A 27,010-nucleotide genomic window follows, 5' to 3' on the forward strand; every position below is an offset into this window, starting at 1 on the left:
GCCTTCTCTCTGCCTTAATATGACTGTTTTCATTTTTTTTTTATTTTCCACATATATTTTAAGGAAGCTATAAACACAGCATATTCATTTGACATTTCATAAATATTTTTCCATATTGCTATATGATCTTCATATGTTTGAATGGATATTTAACACTTAGTGAATATTACCCCATTCTCTTGATAGTGAATATCTAAAGTTCCCCTAATATTCTATTATAAATAAGACCAATAAACATCTTTACTTTTTTTTTTTTTTCATTTTGAATTGTACTCATAGGGTAAAAAAAAAAAAAAAAAATCACAGGTATGAAATTGTTTGGGCAAAAATATAAATATTTCTGTCAAACACTGTCAAATGGCCTTCCAAAAAAGAATGTAAGGATTGTACCAATTTACACAACCAATAACAATGTACACAATGTAAGCAATGAGTGCTTCTACTTGTGTACACAATAAGTACTTCAACTTTTTGGGTACACATTTTTACTGACATGTAAGTCAGCATAAACAATATAAAAACAATTTTTTAAAAAAGTCAACTACATTCACACCCACTAGGATGCCTCTAATTAGAAAGACAGACAATAACAAGTGTTGGTTGGAATGTGGCAAAGTGGGAATCCTTGAACACTGTTGGGGAAAATAGTTGGGCAGTCTCTCAAAAAATTAAACAGAATTATCATATGATTCTGCAATTCAACTTCTAGGTGGACACCCAAATGATATGTCCACATAAAAAACTGTACATAAATGTTCACAGCAGAATTATTCATAATAGTCGAAACGGGGAAACAACCCAAATGCCTATCAACTGACAAATGGATAAATGAAATGTGGTATAGCCATACAATGGAATATTATGCGGCCATAAAAAGGAATGAAGTTCTGATACATGCTACAAAAATGAATGACACTTGAAAACATCATGCTAAGTGAAGGAAGTAAGACACAAAGGGCCACACATTTTATGATTCCATTTATATAAAATGTCCAGAATAGGCAAATCCATAGAGACAGAAGTAGATTAGTGGTTGTCACTGTTTGACAAAATGTGACAAAAATGTTCTGAAATTAGATAGTGGTGATGGCTGCATAACCCTGTGAATATACTAAAAACCACTGAATTGTACTTTAAAATAATGAACTTTATGATACGTGGATTACAACTCAATAAAAAATGAATATATATTAAATATTTCTAAAAAGTCAACTACAATTAGAAAATTTAATTTGTTCAATGTTGTTACTGCAAAATAGAAAGCAAACTCCTTTCTTGATGGAATTTATAGAAGAGTATGAAGACAAATATACCATTTCCAGAAATGACATCTACCTGTCACTCCCATAAAGCACACGTCAAAGAAACATCGAGAACATCTCTAATATCACGATCTTTCTTTCAAGAGCCTAGAATTTGTTTTGCCTTTACCTCCATTGCTTCCTGAGCTATCTCCGGCATGTGTGACTGTGGGACCAGTTGGACAAGTCCTGTAATTAACTCTGCTGTACTGCCTTGGGTTTCAGGCCCCTGTTTTCTTGGATTCTGCAAGGAAAAATGAAACTTTGATTTAAAAAAAGGTCAGTTGCCAGGAGTGACTGCTAACAGGTACCGAGCTTTTTTATGGGGGTCACAACGATGTTCAGAATTAAGATAGCGGTGATGGTTGCACAACCGTGTGGAGACACTCACTGAACTGTACACTTTAAAATGGTGAATTTGATGGCATGTGAATTTTAACTCAATAGAAGTAATAATTGTGGAATTGAAAAAAAACAACTGCTTCTGTTAAGGATTCCCTTACTCCACATCTATACTTGTTTATCAATGTAAACAGTGTCCAGGGAAAAGCCTAATTAAAAAATCCAAAAAACTAGGCATCAGGTTTTCAATTAAGAAATTTTATCAATAATATGAGGGGTAAATGAGTTTTTTTCTCAACACTACCCTAGCTTAAAAACTTCTGATTTGCAACTCTTTGGCTTTGACATTGTAAGTGCTTGTGATCAAAGACACACAGCGGGCATGGTGGTCGAGGGCTACACGGTCATCCTGTGCAGCCCCTTTATCCAGTAAAAACAACCTGCCCAAATCTACACAGCTAGTTCCACACCATACTTTAGTCCACCATACTTCAGCCTAAATCTATATATCCAGTCCAGATATCCATACTTCAGTCCTTTTCATTATGGAACAAACTGTGTACTAAGCAAAGAAAATTAAGTGTACATAAATGTGAATGTCTACCTATTTAAAGAGTAACTTCCATAACTTGGAAGCAGCTATTTACTCTTCAAGTATGTATGTCTCATTTAAGTAAGGCCAGTGCAACCTGTATTCATATTTTATTTTTCTAACTACTGATTGTTCCCTGTTTTAATGATTAAGGTAAACCCTCACCCCACTCCATCTGTTAATTCAAAACTGTTAGCCTATTTTCTGACAATTATATTCATTCATTCATAACCCAATAACATTTATCAAACACCAAAGACACAATTATGAAAAAAAGAAAATGTGTTTCCGACCCTACTCTGTGTAGTCTGATGGAGAAGACAGACACTAATAAAATAATCAGACCAACAAGTGTAAAACTGCAAATAAGAGCTGCGAAGGTACGTGGCTGCTATGAGAGCTGGAACAGGGAAATACTGCCTAGTCAGAGGGCCTTCCTTAGGGCAATGATAACAGCTCAGAAACATCAGAAATCGCTATGTAGAGAGGAGAGGAAGCATTACCTAGGCATTGGAAATGCATATGTAAGGGTGGGCATGGTGGCATGTGCTAAGTAGGAGGGACTGAAAAAATGGGCCATCAGGACAAGAGTGAAGACGAAGAAAAGCATGATGCTAAGTGTGGCAGAAGTGGTAGGTGAGAGGTGGACTTTGTATGACCTTGTAGCCCAAATGGAGTTTTCTGGTCTTTCTCCCAAGAGCAATTTCAAGTAAGAGGTTTTAAGCAGGGGGCATGATCAGATTTGCTTTTGAATTTAAGATCACTATCACTTCAGTGCAGAGAAATAACTACAGAAAGGTAAAAAAGAATACAAGCTAAGCAAAACTGAAAAATTGAGAGCAGCATGGATTAGTACAGCGATGACCGAAATAGGAAACAATAAACTATATTCCTTTAAAACTAACATGATTGAGACTACTTAGTAATCCTACATTCCTCCCATTTACCAAGATTTAGAATTTTCTTATGTGAAACATGAAATAATCAAATACTTACAATGAATCTTTCACTAATTTAACTTACATATGGTTTTTTTTTATGGTTAGTCTGAAGGTCCCTGGGTGGCACAAAGAGCTTGCACACGCCCACTGACCTAAAGGCTGGCGGTCTGAACCCACCCAGCAGTGCGACTGAAGAAAGGCCTAGCGCTCTGCTTCCATAAAGATTACAGCCATGAAAACCCTACCGAGCAGTTCTACTCCGTAACACATGGGGCCTCCATGAGTCTGAATCGAGTGGAAGGGCAACGGATTTTTTTTTTTTTTTTGGTATGGTTACTGCGAGGAAAGTTGTTTAACCACTAGATGGCAGCAAAATTTCAATTTTAAATGACCTTTTTTGCTCGCTAAATTTCAAACTTGGGAAATAGCAGGTTTTGCTTAAAACCTTGGCTCTTCGAACAAGATATGTAACACAAAAGGCACCGTGAATTTGGTGCATTCTTTGAACCTAACTATATTTATGAAAACAGAGTGATACTAATCAATGTTAATAGCATCAACACAAGTAACTTGTGCTTCAAACCTAGGAACCGTGGACAAACAGTATTTCCCTACCTTCATAGCTTCACTGATAGATTCTATAGAATTTTTCCAGGCCAAAGTTCCAGCTATTTAGTCTATCAGATTCATTACATGTCCCAAATTTGGATAGGCTTTTTCAAGGAGTTCAAAATATCATAGGTCTTTTGGGATCACTGACCCTTTGGGGAATCTTCTATCCTGTCTCTCTCTTCTTTCTCTCCAGGGGAAACAAACAAACAAACAAAAAAAAAACAACTTGCATACACATTTTTATAATTTCAGGAAATTCATTAAATTCTTGAAACCATGGACATCAAGTTATTAGCCCTTACATCATAGTAATTTGGAAAGTATGCTATCAAAATTCAAAGCACCTTAGCATTTTAGAAGGCCTTTTGCTGAACAAAGCAATAAGAAATCTTTTTTGATGCTGCTTTCCAGGGGCTGGACAAACTCCACAGAGGTTAAATACATTTTCCTATGAACTTTGCAATATATAACTTTTATATTTTGGAAATTAACATTACTGTTACTGTTGACTGTATTTTACTAATTATAGTAATAGTTAACATTTATTTAATGCTTATCATGTGCCACGTATTGTTCCTAAAAGCATAACATGGGCTGCATCTCAATCTTCCCTGAGGCAGAGGCTATGATTATCTCAATATTCCAAATGAGAAAACTAAGCCCCAGAGAGGTTAAGGTACCCAGATCACATAGCTGGTAAGTAGTCTGTCTCCAGAGCCTTTGCTTTTAATCACTTCATATGAGTATCACTCTTTCACATCTGTTAATTCCTAATTACTTTGTGTACCAGAGTGTTCTCAGGAGTCTAATACCAGCTGAGGCAAAAAGAGCAGAGTTATGACGATAATGGAGTACTAACCACACACATTTTCATCTTCTTCTCCTCCTAATGGAAACCCTGGTGGCACAGTGGTTAATAGTTATGACTGTTAACCAAAACGTCGGCAGTTCGAATCCACCAGGCGCTCCCTGGAAACCCTATGGAGCAGCTCTACTCTGTTTTACAGGGTTGATATGAGTTGGAACCAACTCGATAGCAACAGGTTTGGTTTTTTGGGTTTTTTTTTTTTTCTCCTAATACAGTATTTGCAGGCAGAGGCAATGATACTTGAAAGAAGAAAGAATAGAAAAACTAAATCGCTTAGCAATAGCAACTGGAGATTAAAAAAGGGAAAAAAAACTCTATACAGCAGTGGAAAGCACTGTGATTTATGGTTGCTTCATTGCTTCCTCCCCACTGACTGTCACACCACCACCCACCCCAGGATTATGCCCACGTAATATATAACCTAATTAACAGGGTAAGGACAGATCTCACCAAAGTATGTTAGTTTAATGATAAAGAAAATTAAGAAAGGTTAAGAAATCTGACTGAATTATATTAGTATTCTCTATAATTTAGTTTTCTTTGGGATAAATCTTAGGTTTCGGGTATAACCAGAAAGGGTCAGCAAGTGCCCTTGAGCTAACACAATTTTAATTATCTCCCTGGTCTTGGCGTATCAGTTAAACCAAGTTAATTTAGTGTAATAACTTCAGGGCATTTCATTCAGAATACTTACACAGAGTAGGAGCTTTGGATCTGCATGAATTAATTTCACCATGGACAAGAGAAGGTACTTATAACTTCTTGTCTCCAGGTCTGTAGGCTTTTCTTTAAACTTAAGGCTTGTTACTTTTTCTTTAAATGTAAGACTCTAAAAGCAAAAACAAAACATGACATCATCTCGTAAGAAACAGATATCAGGCTCAGAATAATAGCTATCCAACTTTTTAAAGTGAACCTATTATGAAAAAAAAACTCTGACAAAGGAAAAAGAACTATTTTATACTACCACATTGTGGTAATTAATAGAAACAGTCAATAGTATATATAAGATTAATATTCTTAGGCTTAAAAAAATTATTTTTCATCATTTGCCTTATTCTTAAATAATCTAATAAAGTTTAAGTGAAAATCTATTAAAATACTAAACACTTTAATATCAGGTTGACTCTTATGTAAAAAAATAATTTTCTAAAATGTGAAAACATTATGGAGAAAAACACTGGTCTATAATTCTCACAAATACATACATTGGGCAACTCATTTAACAAACACTTATACACATACATAGTTCATAAGAAGGTAAGGTATTATAAATTATAAGATACATTAACTTATGTACAAGGAGAAAAAAATTATAATTAAGACACCATAAAAAGATGTATTTCTTACAAGTAAAAACATGTATGTGCTTCTTAGAATTGAAATGTTATCTTTCTTAGAATTGATGAAATATGTTCTATAGCTGATCTCTGTGTTTAACAGTTCAAATGTTAAGTTTTGCTTTTTCCTTCAAAGGCATAACATCTCTCTCAAGTTACAGAATGTCTTTTGCCTGAATAACATTCATAAAACAGAGAAATAACTCTCTGAGAAAGATTAAATCATGGAAAATGTGTTTTAACTATGGAGATGTTATGGTGAACTAAAATAATTATGGATGCTATAAAACCAAAAAATCCAAAAGTTATATTCTAGATCTAATATCACTTTTCTCTCTATTCTTATAATATGTTTCTGACTTTGATATGCATGTCTTGATGTGAACATATATGTGAATCACAGGCAGCAGAATATCCAGCATCTACAGGCCCATGATAAAAATGCCCAGTAAACATGCGTGTCTTCAGACATGAAAAGTGGTGATGCATTTCTATAACACAGAGCAACCATTCCTCAATGTTTAAGTGTGAGAAATGCCTTTGTTATTACATCCAAGAACGCTGAAGGTTTTTGGCCCACATACGGGAAGAATAGCTAATGGGCACACTTATGTTCAAGAATGTCACTACAGAGAAGAAACAGTAAAAATTACAAATATTGTCTGCTTTTACCTTTACAGTCTCAAGGCAAATGTATTTAATAAATTTTGTTTTTATGTTCATTCTAAGTCAAGGTAAGACTTGAGATCAAGGCAAAGCTTTTTACTGAACAAACTTAATAACTAAGATATAACTAAGTGTAACTATCTTCCCTGATACAGCCATTATACAGGAGCAATTAGCAAATACAAGAAATATCTTCTATTTAGTAATCATTTCCAAAAAGTAAATATTAATTCATGTCATCTTTTTATCACAGGTATCAGCATATAAATTTTGTTCCAGTATGACTGCCTAATATGAAATATAAGCCTTGAGAAAAGTCGAATAAATTTATTCGATTCAGACACCTTTTAATTTAATGACCATTAATGAGTTGCATACAGTCAGGAAAAACTTGCTAAAGAAATGTATTTCTTAGTTAGAAATGTAATCACACTCATTCATTAATTTATTAAATGATGTTTCGTACTGTAGACACTTGTAGGCATTCAAGCAAGTACATGGGCTTTGACCAAAGAAGAGAGGTAGTCATGCCCAGTAAAAAAGCTCACAAACAGAGATTTATTCAGGTATCTACTAGGGGCCAACACTGTTTGTTCACTGAATTAAAACGTGAGTGAATTACAGGCATGTAAGAAGTACTTGCTGAATCAGGATCCCCATTATGAGACACAAAATTTGCAGACATTATTTATGCAACTTATCTGTGCAAATAAGAAAATTATTTCTGAAATTATTTGTAAAACTCATACATTATTAGCAGACCTGAATTTTAGTGAAGGCAGAAGATCTTAGTTTTAAAGTAATAAATGATTAGTGCTGAGACAAACATTTCAAGTTAAAAATAAAACCTACAACAGTACAAAAAAGAAAAGCTATGGCTCAATAGGAAACTCGGGTGGTATAGTGGTTAAGTGCTATGGCTGCTAACCAAGAGGTCGGCAGTTCGAATCCGCCAGGTGCTCCCTGGAAACTCTATGGGGCAGATCCACTCTGTCCTATAGGGTCGCTATCAGTCGGAATTGACTCGATGGCAGTGGGTGCTGGGTTATGGTTCAACAGTTCATATGAAAAAGGCTAAAAAGTTTAAATGACTAAAAGCTCAATACAAGTTATCAACATAAGCGAACATGGTATCCAGACGCAGAAGGTTAATGGCTCCCATCACTGATTAGACCGCATACGGAACACTAAAATCAGATCCTAACCTATTGTTTTAATTAAAAAAAAAAAACACTGTTATGTTGAATTCTTTCTAAAAGAGAAGCAAACCAGATGGAGGAAGGTTTTGAAACCATGTTAAATAAGGGATTCACTCACTCATTCAAGAAATATGTACCAAATGCCTATTATGTGCCAGGTACTGTTCTGGGGCTAGGTATCTAGTGCTGAACAAGTCAGACAAAGCTCTTGCTGTCCTCAAGCTAGTACGTGTGTGAGGACAGCTGAAGAACCCAATAAAGACACTGGACCGAATATCAAGAAACCTCAGAGCTAATTCTAGTTGACCTTTCACTACCATGTGACTATCTACAATTCACTGAACATTATTTGGGCCCCAGTTTCTTTAGCTGTAAAAACAAATCAAGCAAAACACACACACACTTATACACTTTTGAAGAAAGCTAGAAAAATAAAGTTCCTTCCAACACTGAAATTATATGAAAAAGAAAAACAATTATATAAAAGGGTACAGGATAACTTTATTCAAATATTTGCAATGCTGCCTTATGGGCAAATCAGAAGTGTTGTATAAGAGTTCCAGAAAAAGAGGACCAATGAGGGCTGAGAGTGATAAGAACACGATTCTATTTTGAAGAAAGAATGTTCGAAGAGTTAGTTCTTTCCAACCAGTAACTCATCTGTCTGAAAAATACTGAGTGGCTTTAAAACCTATAAACATAGATTATTATTTTACTTTTATGCAGACTGAACTCCTTGATTGCTACTTCTGCAGCAAACCAAAGGCTCAGATTTATTCAGTGAAAATCAGAGTCCTAAATCATCTGGGGCAATGCTAATCAGGGACAATCCACTGAACATATCATCTAATGCAGTGGTTCTTACTTAAGTGGGAGTGGTTTTTGTCCCCCAGGAGACATTTGGAAATGTCTGTGAGAAATTTTTGATTGTCATGACTGGTGGTGTCAGGGTTGCTACTGGCATCTTGAGGGAAAGGTCAGAGATGCTGCTAACATCCCACAATGCACAAGACAGCCCCCTACAACAAAGAATTATCCCGTCCCAGATGTCAACTATATCAAAGTTGAGAAACCCTGACATAATATCCCCAAGTCATTTATTATGTATACTTGTCTGTGTTTTCAGACTTTATGGCCACTCTGTAGTGAGCTCTTCACTTGGAAGTTTTCAAACAAAACCTATGACAGCAGAATTTCTGTAAAGGCAAGTATGGTGACTTACTTCTAAAAGGGTAGTAAACTTAAAAAAGGTCAAGTTCTAACTTCTCAGAAGATATCTGGGATGAAAGTATTCTTTTTTATGATTTCTTTCAAGTCATTTTGTAAACTCTTAAAAAATGACTAGTTAAATAGCATTTAAATAGGCATTATCTCACCTCTAATTAGCTTATACCTGAACTGAAATTTTTTTCAACTGTTTAAAAAACTAAGTACTTGGCATTTCAAAAAGTCAACTAAAAAATAATCTTGCATTTTAAAGATTATTTAGTAAAAAATCACTGCCATACTCTTTTGACTGTAATTTTTTTTCAGTTAAAGAGTCCCAAAATATATGAATTAGCAAACTTCTCTGTTTGAACATCTAAAATAAATAATCCTCGGTAACAATTACTGACAACTGGATAAGAATGAACCACAACTGTGTAAAACCAAAATTTTATTTGACTTGGAAAAAGAGAAGCATGACAGAGAGGAAGCTGTTTAAATCATCTTGTAAGTGTGAAATAGCTCATTTACTAGATAAAACCAATAGGTGAAGACATGGTACATTTTCATCTGAAATGACATGATGTGACTATAATGGAAACTACACACAGAAAAGTCAAAGAAACAAAAGACTTTTCTGAGGTAGTTACAGTGAGTCATACTTACAGCCACAGAAGCCCACTGCCATGCAAAACAGTGACTGGATGGCATCTGATCATGTGATGTACAGCAGCCAATAAGAATAGAAAATAAGAAGCAGAAGACAAAGTACCACCAATCAATGTCAAGAGTTGTCATGTATAATACTCCTGCTATACATAAATACCAAGAAATGACTTTTACAGTCCTATAATTGTCTGCTTAAATTGGTTCTACATGAGTTTTTTAATTCTTTATGAGTAATAATGTTAGAAAACCTAATTTGAAAACGGCCTGCTAATTAAGCTTAAACATAGCCAAACTTAAATGTCAAAGTACCTATCATTTTAAAATGCTCAAAGCACATCTGCTGAAACATGAAATATTTTTTTTATTTTAAATAAACCATTTAAATTTTATTTCTTCTATCTTATTTCCTATCTATCATATTTAGCATCTAGTAAGTAAAATAGGTAGTCACAGGACTATTCACTCTAACCCAGGAGTCAGCTTCCTTCACTCATCACCAAAAGGTGAGGAGCTAATCAAAATATGTTACTTCATAAAGAAAAGTTAAAGAAAAAAGAAAACTAAAAAAAAAAAGGGTGACATTCACTAAGATTTTAACAGCTCTGAGTGAGAATATGACTCTAAGCTCAGCTCGCTGAAACAGTGGAAAACAAGTATCATTAACTAGTATTGCAACAATCTTTCAATATACAACATACTCCAAGATTTATGGAAAAAGAGGAACTCGTTTGATTTTCTAAAATAATCAAAACAGCAGGTATGGGAGGAAGACACTGAGAACAAGAAGAAGGAGGGATTCAAAGCTCATGAATAATCTTACCGGTGCCATTCTTACTGCTGGGTGTGCTCCGTAACCCTGCACAGCTTTGTGAAGTGTTTCACCAAACATATTTCGAAGTTCGACCGAGTGACAATATACAGCATCAATCTTAGGCCACCAATCCAATGCAGACTGGAGAAAAACACAAAGATCATAAGGAAGGAAAAGCACAAATTTGCATGAGTTATATACTCTGGTTATCACTGTGGTTTTAAGTTTTAACCTTTCATCAGAAACTTTCTGAGACCATGCAAACACACATGATAACTTCCAAAGTCTTCAAATAATATCTTTAATTCAGACAATATGCTATACATTTATTTTAAAATATAATAATCATCATGAGACAAACAGCCCACTTCATGAACATAGGCAGATATGAGGCTGTCTTTTCTCATTGACAAGCTAGTGAATCTGAAAAACAAGGAGTCTTTGGAGAGCTAGTTATGTAGCCAATCTTTTTCTTTTTTTAAGTTTAATGTTTTACACATTTCAGATACATGTGCACATGTAGTATATATTTTCCCAGGTAAGAAGGCTATCATCAAAGCTTTACAGGAGAGATTAGTGGTTCAACACAACGTTCAAAGAATATGTGGCAAGCCATTACTTATATGCTTACAGACAATGATAATTACAACACGAAATTAGTAAATGAGATAAAGCTAGTAGTAAATCTGTAATCTTAACTTGATCAGCAACAACAGCACAATACATGGAAGACTAACAATCACTATAAACAAAGACAAACTGATCTATGCTAAATATTTTTAAAAGGTAATTATTTCAAGTACTTAAAATACAGGCTTCCAATTTTTACTACCCTGCTGTAAGAAACATTTGAAAGAATGATAATATTCTAGTAGATGACACTTAAGAAGGGATTTAATAACTTTGCACCCCATTCCCAGGTAACTTCTCATTCAACACTAAGCTAGTTAAATTCTCAACATTTAATTTCTTCACACCTAATTCGTAGACTATTTGAATAGCATTAAGTTATATTACTATAAACCAAAACTCTAGAATTGTAAACTCTATTTACTGGATAGTAAAATACAAATCAATTTATGGTACATAATTTGAATACTGAACCCCACCCAGGAAGGGATACTAAAGCTGTGAGGGAAGAAATACTTTTTTTGGATAATATGATTGTTTCTGGTTTTCCCTCAACTTTTACTTTACTTAACTAATTCCTGACAAATGACAGATTTTTGGTTTGGTTTTATAATTGATTCCTCAAACCCTGGGCAATTGGATCATCTGGTTTTCCCAAAGAAACCAATGCAACTTGATTTCTATATATTTACTATTTCTATACAGCTTGTATCAATCAGCTTAAAGTAACACAGAGCTGAATAATCATAAAATGCATTGTGCAAAGGGTCTGCCTCCCTGCCAACCCCATAACATTTTGTTAGAAGTTGATTAACTAAAGATATATGCATCCCATGTAACAGCCTATTCAAATGATAGTGTCATTTCCCTGGCTGTTTAAACTGTACTGTGGTACCAGGCACACCCTATCAAATAATTTTAGATTTAAGATTTTGCATCATGTGGTTGGTAAAAATTTTGGTACATTACTGTTCTTTTTGAGCAATTATCAAACGTGTCCTTTTGAAACTAAAGTACACATGTTCTTTTTGCCCTTGAAAATACTAAGTTTACTGCCAAACAAATGACTATTAAGTAAATAGTATGAGCAAACTATGGGGTAATTCCGCAATATTTAAATAAACTTTCAAATGCCTCAGAAATATTCCTTCTGATTCTCAATATGGGAACTATCCGTAAGTAACAGCAAAACACTGCTATAAAGAAAAAATAGAACACAAAGTGCTATACCAGCCACAGCATGTCCCAGTGATGCCTAAGATACCGGCTCATAAACACATTATTTTTTTTAACTTCCCAATTACAACAACACTTCTAATTTAAAGGAAGTCCATCAAGATTAATTACTTAACACAGACCTGGTAACTGTAATTTATCTCTTATATATGCAATAAAGTGACAATATTATTTTAAGTACCATTTCAGAAACTGCTAAAAACTTGCATTACGTTGAGATTAAAAGTTAACTGACTTAAGATTTCCTAAGAAGAAACAGTGAAATAGTCTAGATCTAAGCACAGTACTTATAAACTAAGTATGTGTATGTTTCACAAAAGCAAAACTCCAAACACCACTTCTACAGAAACCTTCAAAACACATCAGTAAGATTTTATCTTATTTGAGAATGTGATAATCTGAAACATCTATGAACTGGCTAAAGAACAATGGAAGAGGAGAACTTATGAGCTGTATTGAACCAAGAATCGTTTAGAAGGAAATCTTACACTATGAATGAATTTAAGATTAGGAGTCTAAAATACCCAAGAAAAAATTTCATATGTCATAATAACTGTCTTCAGGTAGACTTTTACAATAGTAAATTCTGCAAATTTGCATATTTATCTTATATTTGACTTTTTAGTCAGAAAGTACTTCAGATTCAGCATCTATTAAATAACCTCAAACCAAAGAGGGGGTAAAAAAAAAAAACTAACAGAAAACAATCTGTAATAATAAAGTATCATTATATAAGGTATAACTTTAAAAAGACACTTTACAAACTCAATAAATTTGTATTCCTTTACAACTATCTTGTTGAAAGGTTACTGATGCTTAATATTTTAAATAGGCGTCAATATAGTTTTTTTCTTTATAAAAACAGATCTTCACATTGACTGGACCTGATATAGACAAGCTCCACCTTCACACATGCAGTACTCATTACGGTCCAGCAGGGTGCACAATCACTTTCACCAGGCACACTGAGGCATGCATGAAGTAACACTCCAGGCATGCTTGAAACCCAGAAAGGAGCAGCTCAGCCACTTACAGCAGTGCCAAGTCCATGCTTGAAAGTGCTCTATATAGTCAATTGTAGACAAAAATATTTCACAATTAAAGTAGCTAGCCACAAAGGATTAAAAAATTATATACTTGGGTTTATTAAATACAAATTTTAAGCATTTATGTAAAATTATTCACTCTAATAAATGGAGTATTTTTAGTAGTATGAGCCAAAAGAGGAAAGAAAATAATAACATGTTATTTCTGAATTACACATAAACCTCGGGAGGAAAACCATCTTTTTTCTTTTTTTAATGGCCTTGCAAGTAAGCCTCAAGACTACAATGTTCTGGATCACTACCAACCACCCACTTGCCACTGAGTCAGTCTGACTCAAGGCAGCCTCATGTGTTTCAGAGTAGAACCGTGTTCCACAGGGTTTCCAATGGCTGATTCTTTCAGAAGTAGATCACCAGGCCTTTCTTCCAAAGTGCCTCTGGGTGGACTCAAACCTCTAACCCTTCCGGTTAGCAGCTGAGTGCACTAACCATTTGCACCACTCAGGGATAACTCTGGCTCATTACACTGCCAAAGATATAGCAATTAAAAAAAAAAAAGTTTTAATACGAATGTATCTTACCTACTATCAAATTCGTTAAATTTTCCCTTTCGGAACAAAGAGTATTTAATGTTTGTTAATTTTTTTTTTTTTTTTTAACTTTAGAAACTGAGTTGCAATTTAACCCAGTGATATTCAACTGAAGGAGGTACCATTCCCTCCTAGGGAGTGTTTGGAAGTGTGTTTTTGGTTGTTCATAATGGTTGGGGAGGGTGGACCTGCAGCACAACTGGCATTTAATGAAATGAGGACTGGGATGCTAAATTTCCTGCAATGTACAGGCAGTCCTGCATAATAAAGAATTGTCCTGCCCAAAATGCTACTAGCGCCCCACTGAGAAAAACTAAATGAGTCACTGAATAGTTTTATCTGTAGTTATTTTTCCCTTGCAGGAATAGTTTAAAGAATATGTGGACAGCATTTGGTTTAATTCAATATATCCAAGGCAAACAAGGCTGAGGGGTTATTTGTAACTCACCAGAGATGTTCTTAAAATGCAATTTTATCATAAATAGGACAAATATACCTAAGTTATCAATGATTAAAGCCCTTTTTCGAGGAGAAAAGTTGACCAATTTATACATAAGTGTGATTATCTATAAATAGATAAAAGTAGAATTATGGGAGATAACACTTGAGAACTTTAAAAATGCAACTGTAATTATAACAGAATTTTTAAAATCTACTGTTCAAATCTGATAAGGTTTTACTATCTTTCTACCTAATGTATCCAAGCCAGAGTCAAAGGTTTCACAAGTACCTTTTAATGCACTCCCTTATTTTGTCTGAAGTTTTTCTATCACATGAATACCTCTTTTAAAGTACATTAACATTTCATTTTGTCTAAGGATTGAAAAGTACAATCAAGTATAGTCTTACCATTTTGCAAATGTACCATAACAGGCTACAACGTAAACACTAATACCTTTTAACTTAAATACTTAAGGAGACAAGTCAAATTGTATCAATTGCTGGGAAAGGGCTAGGAGTACTAAAATAATATGTAAAGAGCTTTTAGGATGAAAATATTTTCAGTGGCATCATTCTCAACAGCTTTTGATCTAAATGAAGTGTTTTAGATTTAATCTTTCCAAGGGATCCTATTAACCCTACCTTCATACAACAAGGGCTCTCAGGTCAAGACCGAATATTAAAAATACAATTCTATGCCAGTTTACTAGATTAAAACCACCTCTGAGAAATACCAGAATCTTTTTGTGAACTAAGAGCATCTTTCTTTAAAAAGAGAGAGGGAGGTAGGAAGGGAGGGAAGAAGGAAGGAACAAAGGATAGAAGGGAAAAAAAGATTTTTTTTGTAATTTAGCAATACCTTTTAGACTTACATTGGTGATAATTCGATGGAGTGAATTTACCAGCACATAGTGAAATGTAGAAGGGGAATTCTGAGCCAGGCAGATCTACAGAGAGGGGGAAAAAAGAGCAGATTATTTCTATAAGAAAAACATTTAGTAACATAAATGAGAACAAAGGACAAAAGGACAGCAAAAAGGCTCATTTTTAAAAGATAGAAAAAATTTTTAAGGTCTTAAAATTGACATCTTTGAGAAATACTGATAAAGGTATAATTGCTCATCTTTCCAAGCTTTTCACATTTATAAAGGATAACTGCATCATTAAACATACCTGGATAAAAACCAACGCTCTCACCTTGAAGTGCTGGTTGTTGTGAGGGCTTATTCGAAAGCAAGAAACAAGGCAGTCAATCATTAGATCCACATCTGCAGGCTGACTGCCTCTTGAGAACGGTTTACTTGGATTAAAAAGTAAGTTCTGTAAAAATCCCAATGGAAATTAAAAGCCTTTAAACAGCCATGTAGTTTTTTTTTTTTTTTTTTTTACTAGTATTACACATGACGGCCCACATATCATTCACAGACGGGAGTAACATTCAGCGGTCAGAAGAAGCACCAAACTAATATTGTGAGTCGTCATTTTGATAGCATTCTTACTATACCACATATGATTCCTTTCAGGCCTTAATTTCCACATTACTTTAAACGTAAGTCTGTATATTTATGCTAACTTAAGAAAACTGGTTAACTCTGTCACTTTGTTTAGGCTGATGAACACAGTACAACAGAAGCAGGTCTTACACACTTATTATCAAGTAACATTCAGAACTTTAGTGTTATCAATGATCTTAGACATAATACTGATACTGAAAGTTAATTTTTCATTTAATTTTCTTAAAAGTTTGTAGTAGAGAAATAATAAACATCTTACCTTAAGGTCAACCACCATGGACTGAACCAGTAGGAAAATGACAGAGTTATCTTCCCAATTGATGTAAGTACTTGCTTTACAGAGTTTGACACAAGCAATTGCAGCACTTTCTGTGAGCTGCCTGCTTCCTCCATGGCCAGCAAGAGCTTTTCGTAGACTGTCTAGAAACAGTTTCTACAGAATTCAAACATAACAACGTAACAGAACATAAAGCTTCTTAGATTTCAGAGTTATAGAGTACATATTATCAGCTTTTATAAATTACACGATAGAGAATGCATAATTGATGTATGTGGTTTTTAATTTCATAATTTAAATATTTCTTAAATTCAAAAACAAAGAAATCTATTCTCCACTTTTTTTGATGAATTACCAAAGGGACTTAAGAAACAGCCCTTGCCAAAGGTAACTGACTTCTCCACATTCAATTGACTGTAATCTCTTTTTGAAAATCATCTTTCAATCTTCAACATTATATACTGTCCTGGTTCTAGCCTATGTCAAACTGTTCTACCCTTACCTAGTTCCTCAGGCTATATTCACTCCTCGCCCTTCTAAATGAGGATGTTCTCAAGGCTATTTTGTCACTCTAAATTCTGTTCCTAAAAAAAGTTTATCCATTCTTGTGATTCCAACCCCTCTTTGCAACTCACTAATAAATCTTTAATTTTCTCCCCTTGGCTTTTCTCCTAAATAAAAATCTCATATCTCTACTTCCAAGTATTCTCAAATGTAACATGTCAAAAGCTAAACTCATACTGGGATTTTTATTTTCTTCATGTATTTTTATATTCTCCATATAAACATACACTGTTGTTAGTTGCTGTTGAGTCAATTCTGACTCATGGTGACCCCATGTGTGCAGAGCAGAACTGCTCTACAGGGTTTTCAAGGCTGGGATCTTTCGGAAGCAGATCACCAGGCCTCTCTTCTGAGATGTCTCTGTGTGGGTTTGAACCAACAACTTTTCTGCTAGTAATTGAGTGCTTAACCGTTAGCATCACCCAAGGACTACTCTCCTATAAGATGAAATAAATATTTTACTGAAAAAAAAAAAAAGCTCCCACTCTGGACTTCCCTCTCATCAACCAAAATGCCACGTTGCATGTCTCACCTCTAATTTCATACTTTTGGCCTTTCCTTACTGCCTAAAAGATAAAGTTTAATAAACTCAAAATGACTGTCTCCCAGGTTACTCACACCTGTACCTTCACCTTCATTTCTTATCACTGCCTGCATTAATCTTCCACTCTCTAGCCAACAAAGTTTTCGGAACACACCTTCAACATTCCCACTCCCATGTCCTTGATTATTCTGATTTGAACAACACACTCTTTCTCTTATCTAAATCCTCTTCTTATTTCAAGCTCAACTAAGGGTTCTATACCTCTTTCATAAAAAACTTTCCTGAGGCGGAGCCAAGATGGCAGAGTAGTCAGATGCTTCCGGTGGTTCCTTTTACAACAAAGACCCGAAAAAACAAGTGAATCGATTATATATATGACAAGCTAAGGACCCCGAACGTCAAAGGCAAAGTTAAGAAATCAGACTGAGGCGAAGGAGGAGAGACAGATGGTTCAGAAGCAGTGAGGAGTTGCTGGACCTGACTTGGCGGGAACTGGCGCGCCGTAGGCCCGATCCCCTGGTGCAACCACGGTGGGGCTGGCGGTAGCGTTTGGGACACGTTTTCACAGCAGGTGAGACCAAGCAGCACAGAATCTACTCACACCTCCGGAATCAGTGAATAGCAGCGCTCTTGGCAAAAGATAATTGCTTGCATCTAATTTACTACATGGACCAAAAAGCACCCCTTTTGAAAGAACTCTCTCCCGTTTATCTGATCCCTCCTCCTGCTTCAGTCTCTGAGCCAGCTTCGGTGGCTGTCGATTTCCCCAAACATGAGATAGACCCTGCTGTGCTCCCTGAGCCTTGGAAAAGGAATAAATTAACAAACGGGGAAAAGTAATCTGCCGGCTCCCCTAAACTGGGAACCCAGGGCAGAAGCAGCTCCTTTGTCTGGGCATAGGCACAAGCGGTCCACAGATCTGAATGCCTTTCATCCCTACATGGTACTATGTGTGGGCCCATTTCAACAGCTTAGCCCTCCTTGGCACAGAGCAATGGTGTATGTATATGCCTGAGGTCTGACTTCAACTGTTCCAGCCATGTAGTGGAGAGGCGCGTTTCTAACATTTGACACCGCTCTGCTTATTAAGCAGGGTCCTCACCTACCCACATCAGGGGCCTGAGGACTGGTGGCTCCACCCATACAACCAAGCCACCTAAGACAGGGGTCCAAGGATAAATGGTGCCTCCCAGTACTTAGAGCCAAAAGAATTGGGTACCCATGGTCTGGCTGCAGAGCCCACCTACCCATGTGCTCTAGGGAACAGGGATATGCTTTCCTCACAGACACTCAGGGACAACTGTCAGCCCTCTGCCTTGCTCAGAGCATGGCCCCCTGCTGCAACCAGATACTTGTGCCTACACCAGTCACCCCTGCTCCTCTAAGACTGTAGGTGAGGGCCTGCACCATACCCTTGATGACCAACTACCTGGACACCGGAGCTGAATCCATACAAGAAAAGTGAATGGACTTGTAGGCTCATATGCCTGATGACAGCTCTACCCATCTGGTGACAGGATGTTAAGAGCTTCAAAGGCAAACATAATCAAACTAGCTCACTCAAGCAGCTTATCTGGGCATATCAAAACAAAACAAAAGAAGAAGCTAGGATACAGTAAGCAAACATAAAATAACAACACAATAACTGATAAATTGCTTGGAGACAACAGTCAATATCAAATCACATGAAGAGGCAGACCATGATCACTTCAACAAGTTCCCAAAACAAAGAATCAAGGAATCATCCAGATGAAGAGGTGTTCCTGGAATTACCAGAGGTAGAATACAAAAGATTAACACACAGAACTCTTTAAGGGATCAGGAAGGAGATCAGGCAAAATGCAGTACAACCCAAGGAACACAGATAAAGCAATGAAAGAAATTAAGAGGGTTATTCAAGAGCATACTGACAAATTTAATAGGCTGCGAGACTCCACAGAGAAACCACAAACAGAAATTCAGAAGATTAACAATAAAATTTCAGAATTAGACAACTCAATAGAAAGAGCAGAATTGAGAAAATGGAAGTGAGAATTAGTGAGATCGAAGATAAAACCCTTGGAACCAATATATTCAAAGAAAAATCAGACAAAAGAATTTTTAAAAATGAAGAAACCCTAAGAATCATGTGGGACTCTATCAAGAAAAATAACCTAAGAGTGACTGGTGAACCAGAACAGGGAGGGAGAACAGAATATACAGAGAGAATTACTGAAGACTTGTTGGCAGAAAACTCCCCTGATACTGTGAAAGATGAGAATATATCTATCCAAGATGCTCATCGAACCCCACACAAAGTAGATATTGAAAGAAAGTCACCAAGATATAAGCAAACTTGCCAAAACCAAAGATAAACAGAGAATTCTAAGAGCAGCTACGGGTAAACAAAAAGTCATCTACAATAGAGAGTCAGTAACAATCAGCTCAGGCTACTCAGGAGAAACCATGCAGGCAAGAAGGCATATAGCCTTGAAAGAAAAAAGTTGCCAGCCCAGAATCATACATTCAACTAAACTGTCTTTCATATATGAAGGCGAAATTAGAACATTTCCAGATAAACAGAAATTTAGGGAATTTGCAAAAACCAAACCAAAACTATAAGAAATACTGGTTAGAAAATCAATAACATCAGCTATCAACCCAAGACTAGAACACAGGACAGAGCAACCAGGTATCAACCCAGGTAGGGAAATCACAAAAGTAAATCAAGATTAAAAAAAACTTTCCTTACCATCCAAACTTCACTTAAATTCTTACAGCACATATAACCTGTATTACTTGCCCAGTAAACATGTACTCTTGGTATATAAATTTTCATCTGTAAAAAAATAAATGGAATTCTACCGAGGCAGCAGCCTAACTCATCCTTGACACCACCCCCTTCTTCCCTGACTTCCATGTTCACCTCTTGTTCCTGGAGTCATAGCTATACTATACTGTATTTCCCAGCCCTTCTTGCAGTTAGATGTGGCCATGTGACTGAATTCTAGCCAATGGAATGTGAATGAAAAGTATATACACCATTTCCAGGCCTGGCCCATAAAAACCTCCTGCATGCTTTTCTATGTGATTGTTTTTCCTTCTGACTGGAAGAATGAAAACAACCTCCATAGAAGCCATGTGCTGAAGATGGTGGGGGCTTTGCCAGCAGAGTCCTAAAAACCACAAAAGAAGAGGGCTGCCCTGCACACTGCTTAGTTAAGCTGCTCTGTACTACTTCAGAAACATAATAAGGCTCTATTATGTTAGAGCCATTATTCTACCTACCCTAATTAATGCAAAAAACAACAGTAGAGATAAAAATTAGTCCCAACCCTGGAAACTGAAAAAGAAAAACACTTTTCCCATATGGGCTGCAGCCTAAATGGTGTAAATGAAAGTCTGACCTGATCTGCTTCAAGTTCTAATTGTTTCTTTGCTTCTTCACTTGGTTTATAATAAGGAGAAAAGTGTGAGTACCAAAGCCTGGGAGGAGGTCTGCCACACTGCCAGAACTCAGGGCAAAGTCTATTGGCTACCTGTGTGAGCCCAGGCAGCAAAACCAAGCAGTTCTCCACAACATAGTCTATCTCAAGCCAACTCTGAGGGAGTCCAGAGAACAGACTTAAAGATTTACATAAAATTCCGCACCCTAAAAAAGGATAACAAAAAACTAAATTCAGAAACTATTAGATGCTCCTCTAAATCAAATATGGTATTATTCTTCTAAGAGAAATGAGAGATTAATTATAAATTATGCAAATCTGTAACTGTAGCTAAGAACTAAAACTCAAGTCTTCAAGATACTTTTGCATTTTTAAAAAATAGGTGAACTTAAACCATTACCTCAAGAAACAAAAATATAAATGAAAGCTAAAATTAATGAAACAGAAAATAAAAAATGCTAGAAAACAGTTAAAAGCCTAGTTTTTTAAAGACTAATAAAATGATAAAAGCTAGCAAACATGAATGAAGAAACAACAAAAAATATTAAAAATAAAGAAAGCAATACACATGGACACTGGACAATTATAAGAGACTACAAAAATGTTATAAAATATATTTCATATACATATATATACTTCTATAAGTAAAATATATAGATATTACATACAATTCTGTGGTGAAAAACTGAAAAATGTATTTCCTACCAAAGAATAAACTAGAGGCAGAAAAACTAAACAGATTAACAGAGCTCAAAAAAAAAAAAAACTGATCAATAATTTATAATTTTTGAAAGACAGTAAGTATACAGGCTACATCTAGAAATACCCGTAAGAAACCAGTAATAGTACTTGAATCTGGAGAGGAAAAGTGTAAGACTAAAGGTCAGAGGTGAAAAGAAGGCTTACTTTTCCACTGAATGTTCTTTCTCATGTATAGTGAAAATGTTCATCATGTAATTTATTACTATTCTCTTGAAATTAACAATAATAAGCAAAGGTCAAAGAAAAGCTTAAGAAAGGGCTACAAGTCCTTTTGATTTTACAATTGAGGTCTATCTAATCAAATAATTTCTATTGTTTAAATTATTTCAGACCATAGAAAAGACTGATAGTTCCTCAATTTATATTAAGCTAGCATAAATAAGCATGTTAGAATAGTTATTTTCAACAATGACAATGCATAATATGTTAAATTCACATAGTCTAAGAACTGAAAGGCTGAAGTACCAGAAGGAAATGCTTTATTAAGTAGCCACCCAATCCATTTGCCAGCAGTCAGACAAATTTACTCCACATTCTCAAGAATGAACACAATTAGAGTTGCTTTGTTGTTGCTGTGTGTCATCAAGTCCATTCCAACTCATAATGATCCTACAGGACAGAGTTCCTTAGTAATTAAAATACAAGTCTCTAAACATATTTTAGTTTTGAATTTAAAGTAAAAATTTAAGTAACAAAAATTATCTGATTAGATATAATTCAGATCTGAAACCATCAGGGTTCTGAGCTCTTTTTAAAGATTTTGTTATTAAATTTTTTAAGAAAAGTAACTTGATGCTCGACAATAGGGAATGAAAAGTATGGTATATTCAAACTGAAGGAACACTACACAGCAGTTAAAGACAATGACCTAAATGAACAACAGTTCTGAAACTTCAATGTGCATTACAATCTGGGGGGCTTCTAAACATACAAATTGCTTGTTGAGCATCATTCTTAAGAGTTTCTGACTAAGCAGATCTACGGCTCGGTCTAAGAATTCACGTTTCTAAGAAGTTTCCAGGTGATGTTGAGCAGCTGGTCTGAAGACCACTCTTTGAGGACCACTGAACTAGACATGTATGTATCTCTCCATCTGTCTGTCCACCTCCCTCGCTCTCATAAAAATATAAAAACTAGGCAGGGGGAATATACATGTAACTCTTGACAGTGATTAATTCTGAAGAAAATGGAACTAGTGGAATCAAAGAGGTCCTGAGTTTTACACCTGTAATTTTCTGTTAAAGAATTTATGCAAGTATTACTTTTGTGATTTTTAAAACCACGCATAAATAGAAAAAACATGAGCAACATATCAAATGTTAATAGGAGTTTGAGTGATTGCTATATTCTTTGTACATTTCAAATATTTCTGCTAAAAACATCCTATACTAAAAAGAAACAATGAATTGGAAAAATATTTACGATAGACTAAAAGTAAAGGACTACTAATCCTAATACAGAAAAAGTTTTAAAAATTAATAAAAGACTGGCAAACAATATAAGAGAATTAAAAAAAAAAGGAAATGAACAGACATTTTATGCAAAAGAAAACATGCAAATGGCCAAGAACCATATGAAATTGTCCTGTATCCTTGAAAGAGGAATAAAAATTAACATGAAATACTGTTTATCTCAGCAGTCTGGCAAAAACTAAAAAGGCTGAAAAACTTGTAGTCCTGATGAGGATTCAGGAAAGTAAACATTCTAACTCAGTGCTGGTGGAAATGTGGCCTGCAGCAAACATTGGGGAACGTAATCTAGAAATTACTACTAACATTTTAAAATACATATGCCCTTGACTCAGAAATATCAGTTTTGGAATTCTAGTCTACAGGATTAAGAGCATCAATTAACAAAACTATATGAACAAAGATATTCACCTAAGGATTAATTACAACGTCTAAAAAAACCCAGAAAATCTGGATAATCTTCCATTCAGAATGAAATGGCTGAATAAACGAGGTTCATTTGAATAACAGAATATTATGTAATACTAAAAAGAATGTGTTAAATTTACTGCTTTGAGGAACAGCCAAGATATACTCTTAGGTCAATAAAGCAAGATGCAGAGTAATGTGCATAAAGTGATTGCATTTGTATTTCTATTTTCATTTGAATGTTTGTAAGGTCAAGAAGATATGAATGGAAAGGATCCATGACAACCATTCACAGTGGTTACCTTAGAGGGAATGTGACTAGAAAAAGGTGAGAATACATAAAAAAAACACATTTTTAAAAATCCACAAAGATTTAAAGATGTAAATTTTTTAACCAGACAAGTTCTAGAGAAAAATGCAAAAGCTATTTCAAAAATCTTGGGGAGTGCCAGACACAAAGGTCACATAGTGTATGATCCCATTTATATGAAATGTCAAGAACAGACAAATTCATAGGGACAGAAGGCACACTGGTGGTTGCCAGAGGCTGTGGGGGTAGGGAGTGGCTGCTAACAGGTATGGAGGCTTCTTTTAAAGATGATAAAAATGTTCCAGAATTAGATGGCGGTGATGGTTGCACCACCAAAGCATGCTACCTTTAAAGGATGAATTTTATAGATGCAAAGCATAACTCAATAAAAAAATAAAATCTTGTGGAGGAGAGGTGTGACCAAAAAAGCTAGGAGCCAAAAAGAATAAGACTGAGTAACTAAATACATGTTTTAAACATACGAGTAGCAAAAAAAAAAAAAAAAAAAAACAAACACTAAGTTTAAAAAGGGAAACCAAGTAAAAAGTATATACACACAACCTACAAGTCAATAAAAGACAAGAAATTCGGTGGGAAAACGAGCAATTCACGAAAGATATACAAATAGCCAACTAATATTTGAAAAGATGTAGCTCTGATTATTAAAACAAACTCAATTAAGTGTACTTGTCTTTTTCCCAATAAATAGAAACTTAGAAGTACTATTTTGAAGGGCTCAAAAAATAAAAAAATAAAAAAAATCTAACATGAAGCACCATAAAATCATGGACTCATCAACTAGGAGTATATACCAAGGTATATGTAAATTTTTGTATGACAGACTGGCTTGATTTGTAAACTTTCACTTAAAGCACAATAAAAATTTTTTTAAAAGGAATGGAAAAAAATCATGGACTAATAAAGATTATCGAATCATTTATTTTCCCATCAATACTAAATTCCCTATCTAGTATTTCTACAAAGGATTGGATCATTTCAGCTGATTCTGAACATCTCCACCCACAAGCCAGTCAGGCAGGAGCACATGACATGTTTAGTTAGCTTAAAGTACTGTCTCCTGAAGTAGCAAAAAAAAAAAAAAAAAAAAAGGTATTAGCAAAACAAACTGCATACCGAAATTCACGTAAAAGAATAATATTAATAACCAGCTCTTACTATTTAAAAATTAGGAGAGCCCCTTAGAATTATCAGTTCTTATAGTTCCAATTTCACTACAGACAGCATATACAGAGCAATCTGCCTTCATGATAAAATGTTGTGAAAATTGTTCTAAAATGCCTAAAATTACCAGACAACTGCAGTTGCACCAAATGACACCATCTCTAAATTACACAAAAACATCACACCATAAAAGTGATGAAGCCTAGCTGGGCAACCCTGGCAGTGATTATATTAGAGAAACTATGGTTAACAGTAACAGAAGTATGATTTAGTCTTCTCTGGGAAAAGAATGAAACTAAGGGATTGCTTTAAATCTTTAATGAGTAGCACTGGGTTTTGTTTTATTATTGTTCCATCAAATAAAATTATGTATAAGTAGGTCTCTGCAAGGTCAACAAAGAGATTTAAGATAATTATAATGAGAAACGGTCCCCTACAACATATTGTGCTTGAAGAATGCTAAACCTAAAGTAATACACACCTTGAGTAAAATAAACGGCTTCACATGTGGACTGATTGTGGAAATACTCTTGCCCCGCTCACCTTGTTCATGTTGTTTTCATCGACCACATCCCGAGATATATCCTGGATTATTTCTGGACACAAGATGAGAAGAATGATCTGTAGCGGCCAAACTGCTGCTTTACGTTTGGTGCTTTCAGCAAAACCATCCACCAAGTCAAACAGTTTTTCTGCACACTCTACATGAAAAATATAAGTATCAAAAGACATTATTAGATGAGAATAAAATCCCTAGCATTAAATTAAAAGCTGGCACTATCCATAAAACCCAAAGGCTACATTTTTAAAAGAAAAACTTGTAAGATCACTTAAACAACTACAAAAATTCATCCAGGTAAGCAGACAAGCAAGGTCATATTACCTATATGTTAGAAGAGTTACCCTGCTCCATCCTGAAAAACTCTGTATTTTCAAACGGTCAGTCAAATGTGCAGTCCCCACATCCAGGGCATTATGTAAAGCACAATACACCCAAGCACCAAAGACTGGACAGCTGCCCAAAGGGAATTACCAGGCTCCCCAGGAGTATTTTATGTCTTGTAGTTGTATCCCAAGAACTCTTACATCACAGATAAGAATATTCCTGCTTTATATACTTCTCCCTCATTACAAAACAGGTCTGAGCCCAAAAAACTGCTTCTTTACAATACCCCACCCCGCAATGCCATCAAGTCAATTCCAACTCATAGCGACCCTATAGGACAGAGTAGAACTGCCCCACAGAGTTTCCAAGGAGCACCTGCCGGATTTGAACTGCCGCCCTCTTGGTTAGCAGCTGTAGCACTTAACCACTATGCCACCAGGGTTTCCTCTTTACAATAAAGAGCCATCAAATACCCCAAATTTCAAACTTCTTTACCTATTTGCTCAAGGGAAAGGAAAGGGGTTGGGAGTAATTTAGAAATATGAGAGAAAAGTACTACTTCCTTTTAGACATTAGTTGATAACTGAAGTTGTAAAAGTTCCTTAATAACCAAAAAATACGGAAAGTGGTAACTTTTTCCCTCATAATAACAGTTTAAGAGACAAAAAAAAAAAAAATCAACCTATCCTTACCAGCCATATCAGTCTGTGGAATCTGGTACAGCTTTGTAAATTCATCTGGGTAATTTTCTACCCAGTTCCAGAATGCCTACAAATAACAAAACACATGTCTTTATATGAAAACACTGACCTTCCCTCAACATAGTAAATATAAAATATAATACGGCATTTATATCACAAAGTTCTAAGTTTCTCCACAAAAATATTGTGAGGTATTCTTCCTAAAAAAGTTTAACATGAAATTACACTCAAGTCATGTCTCTTTTGTTTCAAAATTCTAAAGACGACAAAATTTATAAGCAAAAATTAACAAAAGTTTAATACCAAAGAGTTGGTAGCTTACCTTTTCCAAACTATTTATAACTGCTAATTGTGCAACCTTCTTCAGAGCTTTAAATTTAAATGCTGTTTCTGGAAAAAAACATTTTTGAATTAGTTTTAGATGAACTAAACACAAATACATTTCAGAACCACTAGCAAAGCTAACTTTTCTTTTAAA

General features: G+C 35.2%; 1 protein-coding gene across 9 annotated transcripts in view; it reads right to left on the reverse strand.

The window, feature by feature from the left end:
* NF1 (neurofibromin 1) overlaps window positions 1-27,010 on the reverse strand; it is a 253,009-nt gene that overhangs the window by 143,491 nt on the left and 82,508 nt on the right. For 8 of the 9 annotated variants that reach the window (XR_010318398.1, XM_064271434.1, XM_064271436.1 and 5 more), the window contains exons 6-14: window positions 26,855-26,922; window positions 26,524-26,599; window positions 25,489-25,646; window positions 16,264-16,437; window positions 15,688-15,810; window positions 15,363-15,437; window positions 10,557-10,688; window positions 5,351-5,485; window positions 1,432-1,545 (exon numbers count right to left, since the gene is read on the reverse strand). Coding sequence is in view for 8 of the 9 variants with exons in the window: in XM_064271434.1 (XP_064127504.1) it covers window positions 1,432-1,545; window positions 5,351-5,485; window positions 10,557-10,688; window positions 15,363-15,437; window positions 15,688-15,810; window positions 16,264-16,437; window positions 25,489-25,646; window positions 26,524-26,599; window positions 26,855-26,922 (1,055 nt within the window). In the remaining variant the exon portion in view is untranslated. Of the gene's footprint in view, window positions 1-1,431; window positions 1,546-5,350; window positions 5,486-9,733; window positions 10,535-10,556; window positions 10,689-15,362; window positions 15,438-15,687; window positions 15,811-16,263; window positions 16,438-25,488; window positions 25,647-26,523; window positions 26,600-26,854; window positions 26,923-27,010 lie in introns of those variants that run through there. The other variant, XM_064271437.1, reaches the window with a different exon arrangement.

Source organism: Loxodonta africana, chromosome 18 (assembly GCF_030014295.1).
Source record: "Loxodonta africana isolate mLoxAfr1 chromosome 18, mLoxAfr1.hap2, whole genome shotgun sequence".
NCBI lineage: Eukaryota > Metazoa > Chordata > Mammalia > Proboscidea > Elephantidae > Loxodonta > Loxodonta africana.